At 50.3% G+C, this 12542-nt stretch overlaps 1 protein-coding gene across 8 annotated transcripts in view; it reads right to left on the bottom strand.

Annotated features, from left to right (window-relative positions):
• The window catches only part of PTPN4 (protein tyrosine phosphatase non-receptor type 4), a 62949-nt gene that overhangs the window by 14679 nt on the left and 35728 nt on the right, over positions 1 to 12542 (bottom strand). For 7 of the 8 annotated variants that reach the window (XM_040439970.1, XM_040439969.1, XM_040439968.1 and 4 more), the window contains 6 exons: positions 11555 to 11643; positions 10404 to 10467; positions 8877 to 9049; positions 6210 to 6278; positions 2489 to 2623; positions 1995 to 2168 (listed from right to left, as the gene is read on the bottom strand). In XM_040439970.1, coding sequence (XP_040295904.1) covers positions 1995 to 2168; positions 2489 to 2623; positions 6210 to 6278; positions 8877 to 9049; positions 10404 to 10467; positions 11555 to 11643 — 704 coding nt within the window. The remainder of the gene's footprint in view (positions 1 to 1994; positions 2169 to 2488; positions 2624 to 6209; positions 6279 to 8876; positions 9050 to 10403; positions 10468 to 11554; positions 11644 to 12542) is intronic. The other variant, XM_040439971.1, reaches the window with a different exon arrangement.

Here is a 12542-nt window from a genome sequence, read left to right as displayed (position 1 = left end):
AGTTTCTACAATGGGGTCATTTATGGGGGGTTTCCACTATGTCAGCCCCACAAAGTGACTTCAGACCTCAACTGGTCCTTAAAAAGTGGGCTTTGGAAATTTTTCTTAAACATTTTAAGAATTGATTCTAAAATTCTAAACCTTTGAACGTCCTTAAAAAATATTTACAAAATGATGCAAACATAAAGCAGACATACGGGGAATGTTAAGTAATAAATATTTTATGAGGTATCACTTTCTGTTTTAAAAGCAGAGAAATAGAAATTTTGAAAATTTTAAATTATTCCAAATTTTTGGTAAATTTAGGATTATTTTATAAATAAAGGTGAAATATATTGATTTAAATTTACCACTGTCATGAAGAACAATGTGTCACGAGAAAACAGTCTCAGAATGGCCGGGATAAGTAAAAGCGTTCTAAAGTTATTACCACATAAAGTGACACATGTCAGATTTTCTAAATTAAGCCTGCTCAGGAAGGGGGTAAATGGCCCAGATGTGAAGTGGTTAACCTACTCAATGTTCGCAACTACATTAACCCCTTCACTGCCCTAGATCACCAGCGAGTCTACCATTAACCCCTTCACTGCCCTAGATCTCCAGGGATCCTTACATTTTTACTGGCCTAGATAACCAGGTATTGTTACATTATCCCCTTCACTGCTCTGCACCACTAGGGATTCTAACATTAACCACTTCACTTCTCGAGACCACAAGGAATATTGACGCTCACCCTTTTTTTCACTGTCATAGCAGTTATACTGACACTTATTTTCCAGGGATGCTGACACTAACTAAGGCTACTTTCACACTTGCGGCAGTGTGATCCGGCAAGCAGTTCCGTCGTCTGAACTGCCCGCCGGATCCGCCGATCTGGAGGTGACTGAAAGCATTTGTGAGACGCATCCGGATGCGGATCCGTCTCACAAATGCATTGCAAGAATGTATCTGTCTCTCTGCTTGTCATGCGGACAGACGGATCCGTCTTGTATCTTTTTTCACATTTTTACTGGTCTGCGCATGGTATTTTGATTGCTGGATCCGGCACTAATACATTCCTATGGGGAAAAATGCCAGATCCGGCATTCAGGCAAGTCTGTTCCGTTTTTTTTCTTTTGCCTGATTACTCTCCATTCAGAATGCATGGGGATATGCCTGATCAGTTCTTTTCCGGTATAGAGCCCCTGTGACAGAACTCAGTACCGGAAAATAAAAACGCTAGTGTGAAAGTACCCCAACACCTTTACTGCCACAGACCACCCGGGATACAGATATTAAACCCCTTTTATGTCCAAGATAGGCAGGTAAACAGACATTTATGCTTTCACTACCCAAGATCTCCAGGGATTTTTACATCAACCCCTTTCACTGCCCTAGACATCAGAGGTACTTAAATTAACCGCATGACAGCCTATTTCTGGCATTAACCCCTTGACAACCCTAGACCACCATGGATTATGACACTAAATCCTTTGCTGCCCAAGAACACCAGGGTAGCAGACATGCATCCTGTAAAGCCCAGAAGGTATGCTGACACTCGGCTTAGATCCCCGGGGATGCTGACACCTTTTCTGATATCTGTGGATACAGATATCAACAACTTTACTGCCCTAGGCCACCAGGGATGAAGAAGATGACCTTTACTGCGCTATCCCGGGATGCTGTTTAATGCCATTTGCCTGGATGTGACGTGTCCTGTATATTTGGTTGCTTTGATATTTGGACTAGAGGGAGCAGTGTCCACGTCCATAACTGCCCTGCTCACTAACTACAAAGGCCTACAGGGAACATTGGTCCTAACGCCACTAAGCAAGGTGTCACCACACTATAGAGTCTGACCCTATCCGATTTCTTCAGGGTGTCATTTACTGGCTTGGTGTGGACTTCTCGCAGGATGTGAGCAGCTCTCACCCCGGTGTCTGCTCATCACACGTAACTGGGCAAAGCCAAATAACCGCTATGTCAGTCGCACCACCACAGCTGGTAAAACTTACTGCGGAGAGTCCAGGATGATGCTGTTGGCCTGTGTGGAGGATGGCGACCTGTGGTTTGTGAAGACTTCGCCCGGAGAAGTGTGGACTATGTGGTCTACCAGGTGCCCGACTGACGATGGCCGAAGCCGCGCGCCTTCCTGAGTGAACGTGGCGTTCCGGCTACAATGGAAAAACCTGCTTAGAAGGATGGGCACAGAACCCGAACAAAAGAACTCCCATCATCCTGTTCTGTCATTTAAACTCAGCTATTTCTTGTATATATTTCTGATTCCAGGAAAGCTGGGTGACCACCAGCATAACCACCTCTACAGGCCGTCAGTCTGCTGACAGGTAAATCTGCAGTGAAATGCGGTTCCTGCACCAGGAAAGACAAAACTCTGGATTCAGGACTGCATGAAAAGCTGGGCGAGGTCTGATGGCCGCCATGTCACCCGACTTTCCCAGACAGAGAAGAGGACGAGTCCAGGATGATCCAGGAATGTGTGTCTACGTACTGATTGGGGCTTCCAGGAGGCGAGCGGGACGGCAGGCTCTGGGTCTCCAGCCTCTCATTGGACAGGGAATTCCTGCTTACCACCTCCCAGTCCATATCGCTGACCAGTTTACGTGACAATGGTTTACTGGGAGACCTGTGGAGAAAGAATCATCATCATCAGATCTGTCCCAGCACAGATGCACTGCAAATTGGGTGCAGCTTAGACAGTGCTCAATATTCGGGGCTTCACGAACACAATGCCAGGACTACAGTGAGGACTGACACTTCAGAGCAGTCGACGTCAGACATTGCGAGGCTCCATTTAGATATCGGGGAAAATATCTTTAGATGGATTTTGTGCACAAACCCAGAAATTCATCGCCTTCTGCCTCGTAAACCGCACACCGTCATCGCGCTTTTCTCAGCTGCCTTACAAGTTCAATGTGTAAACCTCGTCCACTCGGTTGGCGACACCTCCCCCGCATCCACACAGAAAACGCAAGACCTCCTATCTGTATCATTTTTATATCACAAAGATTTAAAGGGGAAACGCGGCCGAGCTGACGGTTCTTCTGTAAAACCGCCGCGTCCGGTCATTGAAATTTTAGGTCGCTGTTCCAGATTTATAGAAATCAATGGTCATATAAAGAGAAGTTCTGCAACCTTCAAAATGATATTGCACTTTCATCTCTTCAAGATCTCTGCTTGCGGTCACTAAATGGTAACATACTGCTCACACCACTGATGACCTTGCTACAATGTATCAGTCTCCACAACAGCAGCACAAATCTCTCTCCTGTGCTGGGAATTATGCTCTTATCTACACGGACACACCGACAACCCCACCAGCTGCATGGGCAGGGCAGACATTCAGCCTCTAAAAATAATGGAGAATGCTCCCATTCACTGGCAGCGAGCAGAGATCCTAAATTTTAAGGAGTGAAGAAATAAAATGTATTAAAAAGATGCAGAACTTTAAAAAAAAAAAAAAAAAAAAATCCCCGCTGTTGCGGAGGGGCTGCGCAAATTTGCTCCTTAGATTTCTGTGTCATACAACCAATAAGAGAAGCCTCTGACAATTCCAACTGGACATCATGTTACGTTGTCATGGCCGCCTGGGACCGGGCAGATGAGAATCACCTGGCGGGCTCAGCAAGAGCCTGGGGTCCAGTCACAGCCGATACAGCTGGTACCAGGGGAGAGGATGGTGATGGGAGTCACCTGACGGGCTCAGCAAGAGCCTGGGGTCCAGTTACAGCGAATACAGCTGGTACCGGGCAGATGATGCTGATGGGAGTCACCTGGCGGGCTCAGCAAGAGCCTGGGGTCCAGTCACAGCCAATACAGCTGGTACCAGGGGAGAGGGTGCTGATGGGAGTCACCTGGCGGGCTCAGCAAGAGCCTGGGGTCCAGTCACAGACGATACCAGGGGAGAGGATGGTGATGGGAGTCACCTGGCGGGCTCAGCAAGAGCCTGGGGTCCAGTCACAGCCAATACAGCTGGTACCAGGGGAAAGGATGGTGATGGGAGTCACCTGGCGGGCTCAGCAAGAGCCTGGGGTCCAGTCACATCCGATACAGCCGGTACCAGGGGAGAGGATGCTGATGGTAGTCACCTGACGGGCTCAGCAAGAGCCTGGGGTCCAGTCACAGCCGATACAGCCGGTACCAGGGGAGAGGGTGCTGATGGGAGTCACCTGACGGGCTCAGCAAGAGCCTGGGGTCCAGTCACAGCCGATACAGCCGGTACCAGGGGAGAGGATGCTGATGGGAGTCACCTGGCGGGCTCAGCAAGAGCTTGGGGTCCAGTCACAGCCAATACAGCTGGTACCAGGGGAGAGGGTGCTGATGGGAGTCACCTGGCGGGCTCAGCAAGAGCCTGGGGTCCAGTCACAGCCGATACAGCTGGTACCAGGGGAGAGGATGCTGATGGGAGTCACCTGGCGGGCTCAGCAAGAGCCTGGGGTCCAGTCACAGCCGATACAGCTGGTACCAGGGGAGAGGATGCTGATGGGAGTCACCTGGCGGGCTCAGCAAGAGCCTGGGGTCCAGTTACAGCGAATACAGCTGGTACCGGGCAGATGATGCTGATGGGAGTCACCTGGCGGGCTCAGCAAGAGCCTGGGGTCCAGTCACAGCCAATACAGCTGGTACCAGGGGAGAGGGTGCTGATGGGAGTCACCTGGCGGGCTCAGCAAGAGTCTGGGGTCCAGTCACATCCGATACAGCTGGTACCGGGAAGATGATGCTGATGGGAGTCACCTGGCGGGCTCAGCAAGAGCCTGGGGTCCAGTCACAGCCGATACAGCTGGTACCGGGAAGATGATGCTGATGGGAGTCACCTGGCGGGCTCAGCAAGAGCCTGGGGTCCAGTCACATCAGATACAGCTGGTACCAGGGGAGAGGGTGCTGATGGGAGTCACCTGGAGGGGTTAGCAAGAGCCTGGGGTCCAGTCACATCCGATACCAGGGGAGAGGGTGCTGATGGGACTCACCTGGCGGGCTCAGCAAGAGCCTGGGGTCCAGTCACATCAGATACAGCTGGTACCGGGCAGATGATGCTGATGGGAGTCACTTGGCGGGCTCAGCAAGAGCCTGGGGTCCAGTCACAGCCGATACAGCTGGCACCGGGCAGATGATACTGATGGCAGTCACCTGGCGGGCTCAGCAAGAGCCTGGGGTCCAGTCACAGCCGATACAGCTGGTACCACGGGAGAGGGTGCTGATGGGAGTCACCTGGCGGGCTCAGCAAGAGCCTGGGGTCCAGTCACATCCGATACATCTGGTACCAGGGGAGAGGGTGCTGATGGGAGTCACCTGGAGGGGTCAGCAAGAGCCTGGGGTCCAGTCACAGCCGATACAGCTGGTACCGGGCAGATGATGCTGATGGGAGTCACCTGGCGGGCTCAGCAAGGGCCTGAGGTAAAGTCACATCAGATACAGCTGGTACAGGGGAGAGGGTGCTGATGGGAGTCACCTGGAGGGCTCAGCAAGAGCCTGGGGTCCAGTCACATCCGATACATCTGGTACCAGGGGAGAGGGTGCTGATGGGAGTCACCTGGAGGGGTCAGCATGACCCAGGGGTCTAGTCGCACTTCACGACGGGCCCGGTGTCCGGAGCTCCGCATAATCTTAGGTATTTGTGACTCTAATAAACAGTTTTGAGCGCCCGGGCGCCACCGCCCACTTATACTTTTTCTTCTGCATTTCCTGTTGAGCCCAGCAACGCGTTCTGAAGTTTACCACAAAGCTGAACATCAATTTTGCAGCAGGTTTAACCCTCCATTTGACAGAGCTGGTTGCAGATATGGTGTTGCTAAAAATGACAGAAGCACCAAAAAAACTTCTTGTGCCTCACTAGGCAGTACTAAAAAATATCTTGGAGAAGGGGGGATGGTTTAAAATGCACCAACTTAAAGGGGTTGTTCAGAATTAGAAAATAAGCATTTTTTTTCCCATAAACAGTGCCACCCCTGTACACTGGTTGTGTCTGGTATTGCATCTTAGCCCTGTTAAAATGCATGGGGCTAAGCAGCAATACCACACACAACCTATGCAGAAGTGTGGCACTGTTTCTCAAAGAAAGTAGCAGTGTTAAAGGGAGATAAGGAGGAGGAAACTTACTCATAAGTCTAGCAAGAGGAGCCAAATCTATCTTACCACATGCGCCACCGGGATAAATGTATCACATCTTCTGCTGCCTGGTACAGAATTAAGGCATCAGTGCTATGGCGTCTTACCTGGCAAACACTCGGTCCTTATTGGCCTTCTCCTTCCCATACTGCACGGACTGCACCTCCGTCCTCCCACTGCAAAGAGCGGCACATGAATCAGGGCGCGGCAGAAATTATGTCATCAATACAGAAAGCCACACCGGCCATTAGAGTGACCAGAGCAAAAACATGAAACAAATATCTGCATCCTCAAGGGGTTATTTTGGTCCTTCATTTTTGTCATCATGTCATAATATATCTTTTTGTGAAACGGGGAAGGGGGGGTGGTCAGAGACCAATTCTCTCAGAGCGCTCCAAATACTCTCCGTAGCCATAGGGTTACATGACAGAATTCTAGCAAACACTAGAGGGTGCCGCTGCCTGCAAACACCGCTAGAGGGTGCCGCTGCCTGCAAACACCGCTAGAGGGTGCCGCTGCCTGCAAACACCGCTAGAGGGTGCCGCTGCCTGCAAACACCGCTAGAGGGTGCCGCTGCCTGCAAACACCGCTAGAGGGTGCCGCTGCCTGCAAACACCGCTAGAGGGTGCCGCTGCCTGCAAACACCGCTAGAGGGTGCCGCTGCCTGCAAACACCGCTAGAGGGTGCCGCTGCCTGCAAACACCGCTAGAGGGTGCCGCTGCCTGCAAACACCGCTAGAGGGTGCCGCTGCCTGCAAACACCGCTAGAGGGTGCCGCTGCCTGCAAACACCGCTAGAGGGTGCCGCTGCCTGCAAACACCGCTAGAGGGTGCCGCTGCCTGCAAACACCGCTAGAGGGTGCCGCTGCCTGCAAACACCGCTAGAGGGTGCCGCTGCCTGCAAACACCGCTAGAGGGTGCCGCTGCCTGCAAACACCGCTAGAGGGTGCCGCTGCCTGCAAACACCGCTAGAGGGTGCCGCTGCCTGCAAACACCGCTAGAGGGTGCCGCTGCCTGCCAACACCGCTAGAGGGTGCCGCTGCCTGCCAACACCGCTAGAGGGTGCCGCTGCCTGCAAACACCGCTAGAGGGTGCCGCTGCCTGCAAACACCGCTAGAGGGTGCCGCTGCCTGCAAACACCGCTAGAGGGTGCCGCTGCCTGCAAACACCGCTAGAGGGTGCCGCTGCCTGCAAACACCGCTAGAGGGTGCCGCTGCCTGCAAACACCGCTAGAGGGTGCCGCTGCCTGCAAACACCGCTAGAGGGTGCCGCTGCCTGCAAACACCGCTAGAGGGTGCCGCTGCCTGCAAACACCGCTAGAGGGTGCCGCTGCCTGCAAACACCGCTAGAGGGTGCCGCTGCCTGCAAACACCGCTAGAGGGTGCCGCTGCCTGCAAACACCTCTAGAGGGTGCCGCTGCCTGCAAACACCACTAGTGTGCCTGAAAACAGAATATATACAGCTCCCATCCTCAGTAAGTTCGGGGCTCCCCCTAGTGGCAGGAGCAAGCAGCAAGGGTCATAACATAATTCCATGTCCATGCATGGAATTCAGAGCTCTTTATGAAACCTCTGTGCGCTCCTTACAGATTAAGGAATTAACCCGGACCTAAAAGAAAACTGTAATTAAAGACAGACATGGACTTTAAGCAACTAAATAGTTCAAAGCGAACCAACACTTTGACTTGGATTGCAGGGAGTAAACATGAGCCTTGTAAGCAGCAGGTGCTGGGCCGGGTCTCATGTGTCAGCGCACTTCTAGACCAAGACAAGGGGGATATCACTGGAAATGTCCTCTCTTCAGTGATCAAGAGCTGACCTAGGGAAGACTGGAGGAGGCAGATGTGACCAGATCACTGAGCCAAGATGTGGCCAAGATCATTTTTAGACACGGACGCTTTGCCAGCACACTTGGGCCTGTCAAACAGCAGTGAAATATCTGACACTTATGAATGGAGGCAAGCGGACAGGGGCAGCGAGGAGGAAACGGGATGAGTCAGAAACATACGGTTCACTGCCCGAGCAATTCTCGCTGTAAATCCAGGTACACGGGCACCACCCAGGCCTCTTAAATTAGCATCTTCTCTAGTAGCAGCACAAGCAAGTGAAAACGGTCCTAAACAGAATTTCCTACTGCCACTGGCTGAAGAGAGACCACCCCTGTGACCTGACAAACGATCACTACATTGCTGAAAGACTTTTTCGGTCAGGAGTATGGGAAAGCTGTTTTTCTATTTTTTCCATTTGCAAAATACACGGCACAGAAAACAGCATCAGTGACTGCAGACCACAGGGCAGAGGGCTCTACTAGTATTAGCGAAGATCCACACATGAGCACTGCAGCCAGTCCCTGGTCTCCTCGGTGCACCGCCCAGTCACCGCTGCAGCCGGGTGAACAGATCCTGGAACCAGACCGCCCCATTAAAATCAATCACACCCCGGACTGAGCCTCAAAAGCCATCAAACCTCAGCCTGGCCTGCTAAACCTAAATATAGACCCCCAGAACAGACACAAAGTTAACTCGGACCCCAGACCAGAGGGCAAAATATTTCCAGACCCCAAAATGAATTCAGACCAGAACATAAAATTCATTCAGACCTGAGAACAGACCCTACAATTACTCAGACACAAGACCAGGCTGCTACAGCCTTTACTTACATTGGACGTACATTTTCGGGGGGCAGGGTCTGCAATCACAGATGTGGATGTCACCGACGCCATGTCAGCAGTGGCTGTAATCTAGTTTCCTTCTACAGTCCTCATCTGAAACACTTACCAGTACCGAAAGCGGGAACCCAATGTAAAATAATGGGCAAAGAAGTTTTTGTGTGGCGGCAGTGGAGAGTCGAGCCGAAAGAAGGTGTGATGCTCTACGCACGTCTTCCAGACATTCTTGCAGGCTCGGTAATTCACCATATTAAATCCCAGCACCGTCTCTCGATATTCATTCTGAAAAATAGGAAAATATCATCGGTCAGCACCAGGAGAGAGGCAACGGACGGCAGTGATCTGACTTGTGCATAGCCTCACCGGAAGCCTAGAGGACAGACACATAAGCACCATGTGTACCCCAATCCTATAGCCAAGACGTGTGTGCACCCCAATCCTATAGCCAAGACGTGTGTGCACCCCAATCCTATAGCCAAGACGTGTGTGCACCCCAATCCTATAGCCAAGACGTGTGTGCACCCCAATCCTATAGCCAAGACGTGTGTGCACCCCAATCCTATAGCCAAGACGTGTGTGCACCCCAATCTTATAGCCAAGACGTGTGTGCACCCCAATCCTATAGCCAAGACGTGTGTGCACCCCAATCCTATAGCCAAGACGTGTGTGCACCCCAATCTTATAGCCAAGACGTGTGTGCACCCCAATCCTATAGCCAAGACATGTGTGCACCCCAATCCTATAACCGTGTGTGCACCCCAATACTATAACCAAGACGTGTGTGCACCCCAATCCTATAGCCAAGACGTGTGTGCACCCCAATCCTATAGCCAAGACGTGTGTGCACCCCAATCCTATAGCCAAGACATGTGTGCACCCCAATCTTATAGCCAAGACGTGTGTGCACCCCAATCCTATAGCCAAGACGTGTGTGCACCCCAATCCTATAGCCAAGACGTGTGTGCACCCCAATCCTATAGCCAAGACATGTGTGCACCCCAATCCTATAACCGTGTGTGCACCCCAATACTATAACCAAGACGTGTGCGCACCCCAATCCTATAGCCAAGACGTGTGCGCACCCCAATCCTATAGCCAAGACGTGTGCGCACCCCAATCCTATAACCAAGACGTGTGTGCACCCCAATCCTATAACCAAGACGTGTGTGCACCCCAATCCTATAACCAAGACGGGTGTGCACCCCAATCCTATAGACAAAATACATGTGCATCCCAACCCTATAACCATAACATGTGCACCCCAATCCTATAGCGAGGATATGTGTGCACCCCAATCCTATAGCGAGGATATGTGTGCACCCCAATCCTATAGCGAGGATATGTGTGCATCCCAACCCTATAGAATATGTGTGTACCCCAACCCTATAGAATATGTGTGTACCCCAACCCTATAGAATATGTGTGCACCCCAACCCTATAGAATATGTGTGCACCCCAACCCTATAGAATATGTGTGTACCCCAACCCTATAGAATGTGTGTGTACCCCAACACAACAACAGAACTATGTCTGAAGCCGTCATGTGCACCCCTGCCTAATGTGGCTCCTGTCGTTCACATAAGTGCGATGTAGTAGAAGGAATGAGCCCCTCCAGGATGCGACGCCGATCACTCACCAGTTCTCTCCGGAGCTGAATGAAAAACTGTTTACATTTGAAGGAAATTTTTACAATCTTCAACCTGAAAAATCAGAAAACATGAGATGAAACAATAACGGGAAACGTTGCATCTCGCCAGCGCTGCTGTATACAGTCATCTATATTCACGTCACATAGCGAGAGATCTCATGTGCTCTTCCTCAAGAATCCTTGCTAACACCGGACCCCCTGACACAGATTGTGGATAAGATCAGGGTGGCGTTGGTGATGGTGGGGGTCTCTGGCGCTGACAGTTTGCGCTTCACTTGCTGTTCCCCCAGGACACAGATGAGAGGCCCCTTGACTATGACCTATTTTTCAGCTGAGGAGACCCTCCACGAATCCAGTGACCTTCAGCGACCACAGAAAGACTGGTTATTTTTATCCTTGTGTGCAATCGAGAAGATGTCGCCCAGGAACATCACAGGGGACGGATTGCGGAGAGATTAGAAACATTCCCAAGGATCGCTTCCCGAGGCCACAAGTAACTGGCCATTCCCAGCTCCTGGGGGCTATCTGCAGCCCCTCCTGTGTCACAGAGCGGCATGGATGACAAGTATGACCTATGGGACATCATCGCCTCCCCCTCAGGTGCCGCTGGGAGATCTACGCGGACCCTCGCCCTGGTGGTCCTGGCCCATTAACACTAGACTTCCCCTGCAGCGGGGGGATTCGGAATGGGCTCGTGATGATCAAATGGTTGTGATGAGACAAGGAATATGTCAACATACAGCATTATACAGTTAACCCTTCAATGCCCAGGCCTAATGATGGCTACGTTTTTCGCGTTTCTGCGTCTCCCCATTTCAGCAGCCATAATTTTTTTTCACCGATGTTGTTGTGGGAAGCCTTGTTTTATGCTGGAGAAATTGCTGTTATTGGCACCGTGTGGGGGAGTATAGTACACGTTTCCACTTAAATAAAACGTGGTGCACTTTTAGTGAGGCACATAAAGACACAATAGAGCTGTCGCCTGTACGTATGCCGCGGTACGGTCTGCCGGAGCTGTGCCACATTTTGCTTAGTAAACCTTCCTCAATGTAGTGAATTTGCCCGGAGCGTTCCTTTACTATAGTAATGCATTTACAATTTAGGAAGTTAAGTATCAGACTGATAAACTCCCCTCTTACCATGGAAAAGTATTAATCCGCACCCCGTTTTTATAAATGACAATGCCACCCGACATAACGCCAATTAAGATTTCATTGTTACTTTGATCCTGAAAAATTAAAATAAATGGAATTACATAAAACCTCAAAAACAAAGTTTCATTTTGCAAGTTTCTCTGTATTTTGAATAATATAAGCACAGAAAAATAACTGGTGCAGTCACTGTGTACATACTCCAGAGCTGCACTCACTATTCTGCTGGTGGAGTCACTGTGTACATACATTACTTATCCTGTACTGATCCTGAGTTACATCCTGTATTATACTCCAGTGCTGCACTCACTATTCTGCTGGTGCAGTCACTGTGTACATACATTACTTATCCTGTACTGATCCTGAGTTACATCTTTTATTATACTCCAGAGCTGTACTCACTATTCTGCTGGTGCAGTCACTGTGTACATACTCCAGAGCTGCACTCACTATTCTGCTGGTGCAGTCACTGTGTACATACATTACTTATCCTGTACTGATCCTGAGTTACATCCTGTATTATACTCCAGTGCTGCACTCACTATTCTGCTGGTGCAGTCACTGTGTACATACATTACTTATCCTGTACTGATCCTGAGTTACATCCTGTATTATACTCCAGAGCTGCACTCACTATTCTGCTGGTGCAGTCACTGTGTACATACATTACTTATCCTGTACTGATCCTGAGTTACATCCTGTATTATACTCCAGAGCTGCACTCTCTATTCTGCTGGTGCAGTCACTGTGTACATCCATTACATTACTTATCCTGTACTGATCCTGAGTTACATCCTGTATTATACTCCAGAGCTGTACTCACTATTCTGCTGGTGCAGTCACTGTGTACATACATTACTTATCCTGTACTGATCCTGAGTTACATCCTGTATTATACTCCAGAGCTGCACTCTCTATTCTGCTGGTGCAGTCACTGTGTACATCCATTACATTACTTATCCTGGACTGATCCTGT

The sequence above is a fragment of the Bufo bufo genome, chromosome 7 (genome assembly GCF_905171765.1).
Source record: "Bufo bufo chromosome 7, aBufBuf1.1, whole genome shotgun sequence".
In the NCBI taxonomy this organism is placed as follows: Eukaryota; Metazoa; Chordata; class Amphibia; order Anura; family Bufonidae; genus Bufo; species Bufo bufo.
Note: the sequence above shows the minus strand (reverse complement) of the source record. Positions and strands in the feature narration are given on the sequence as shown.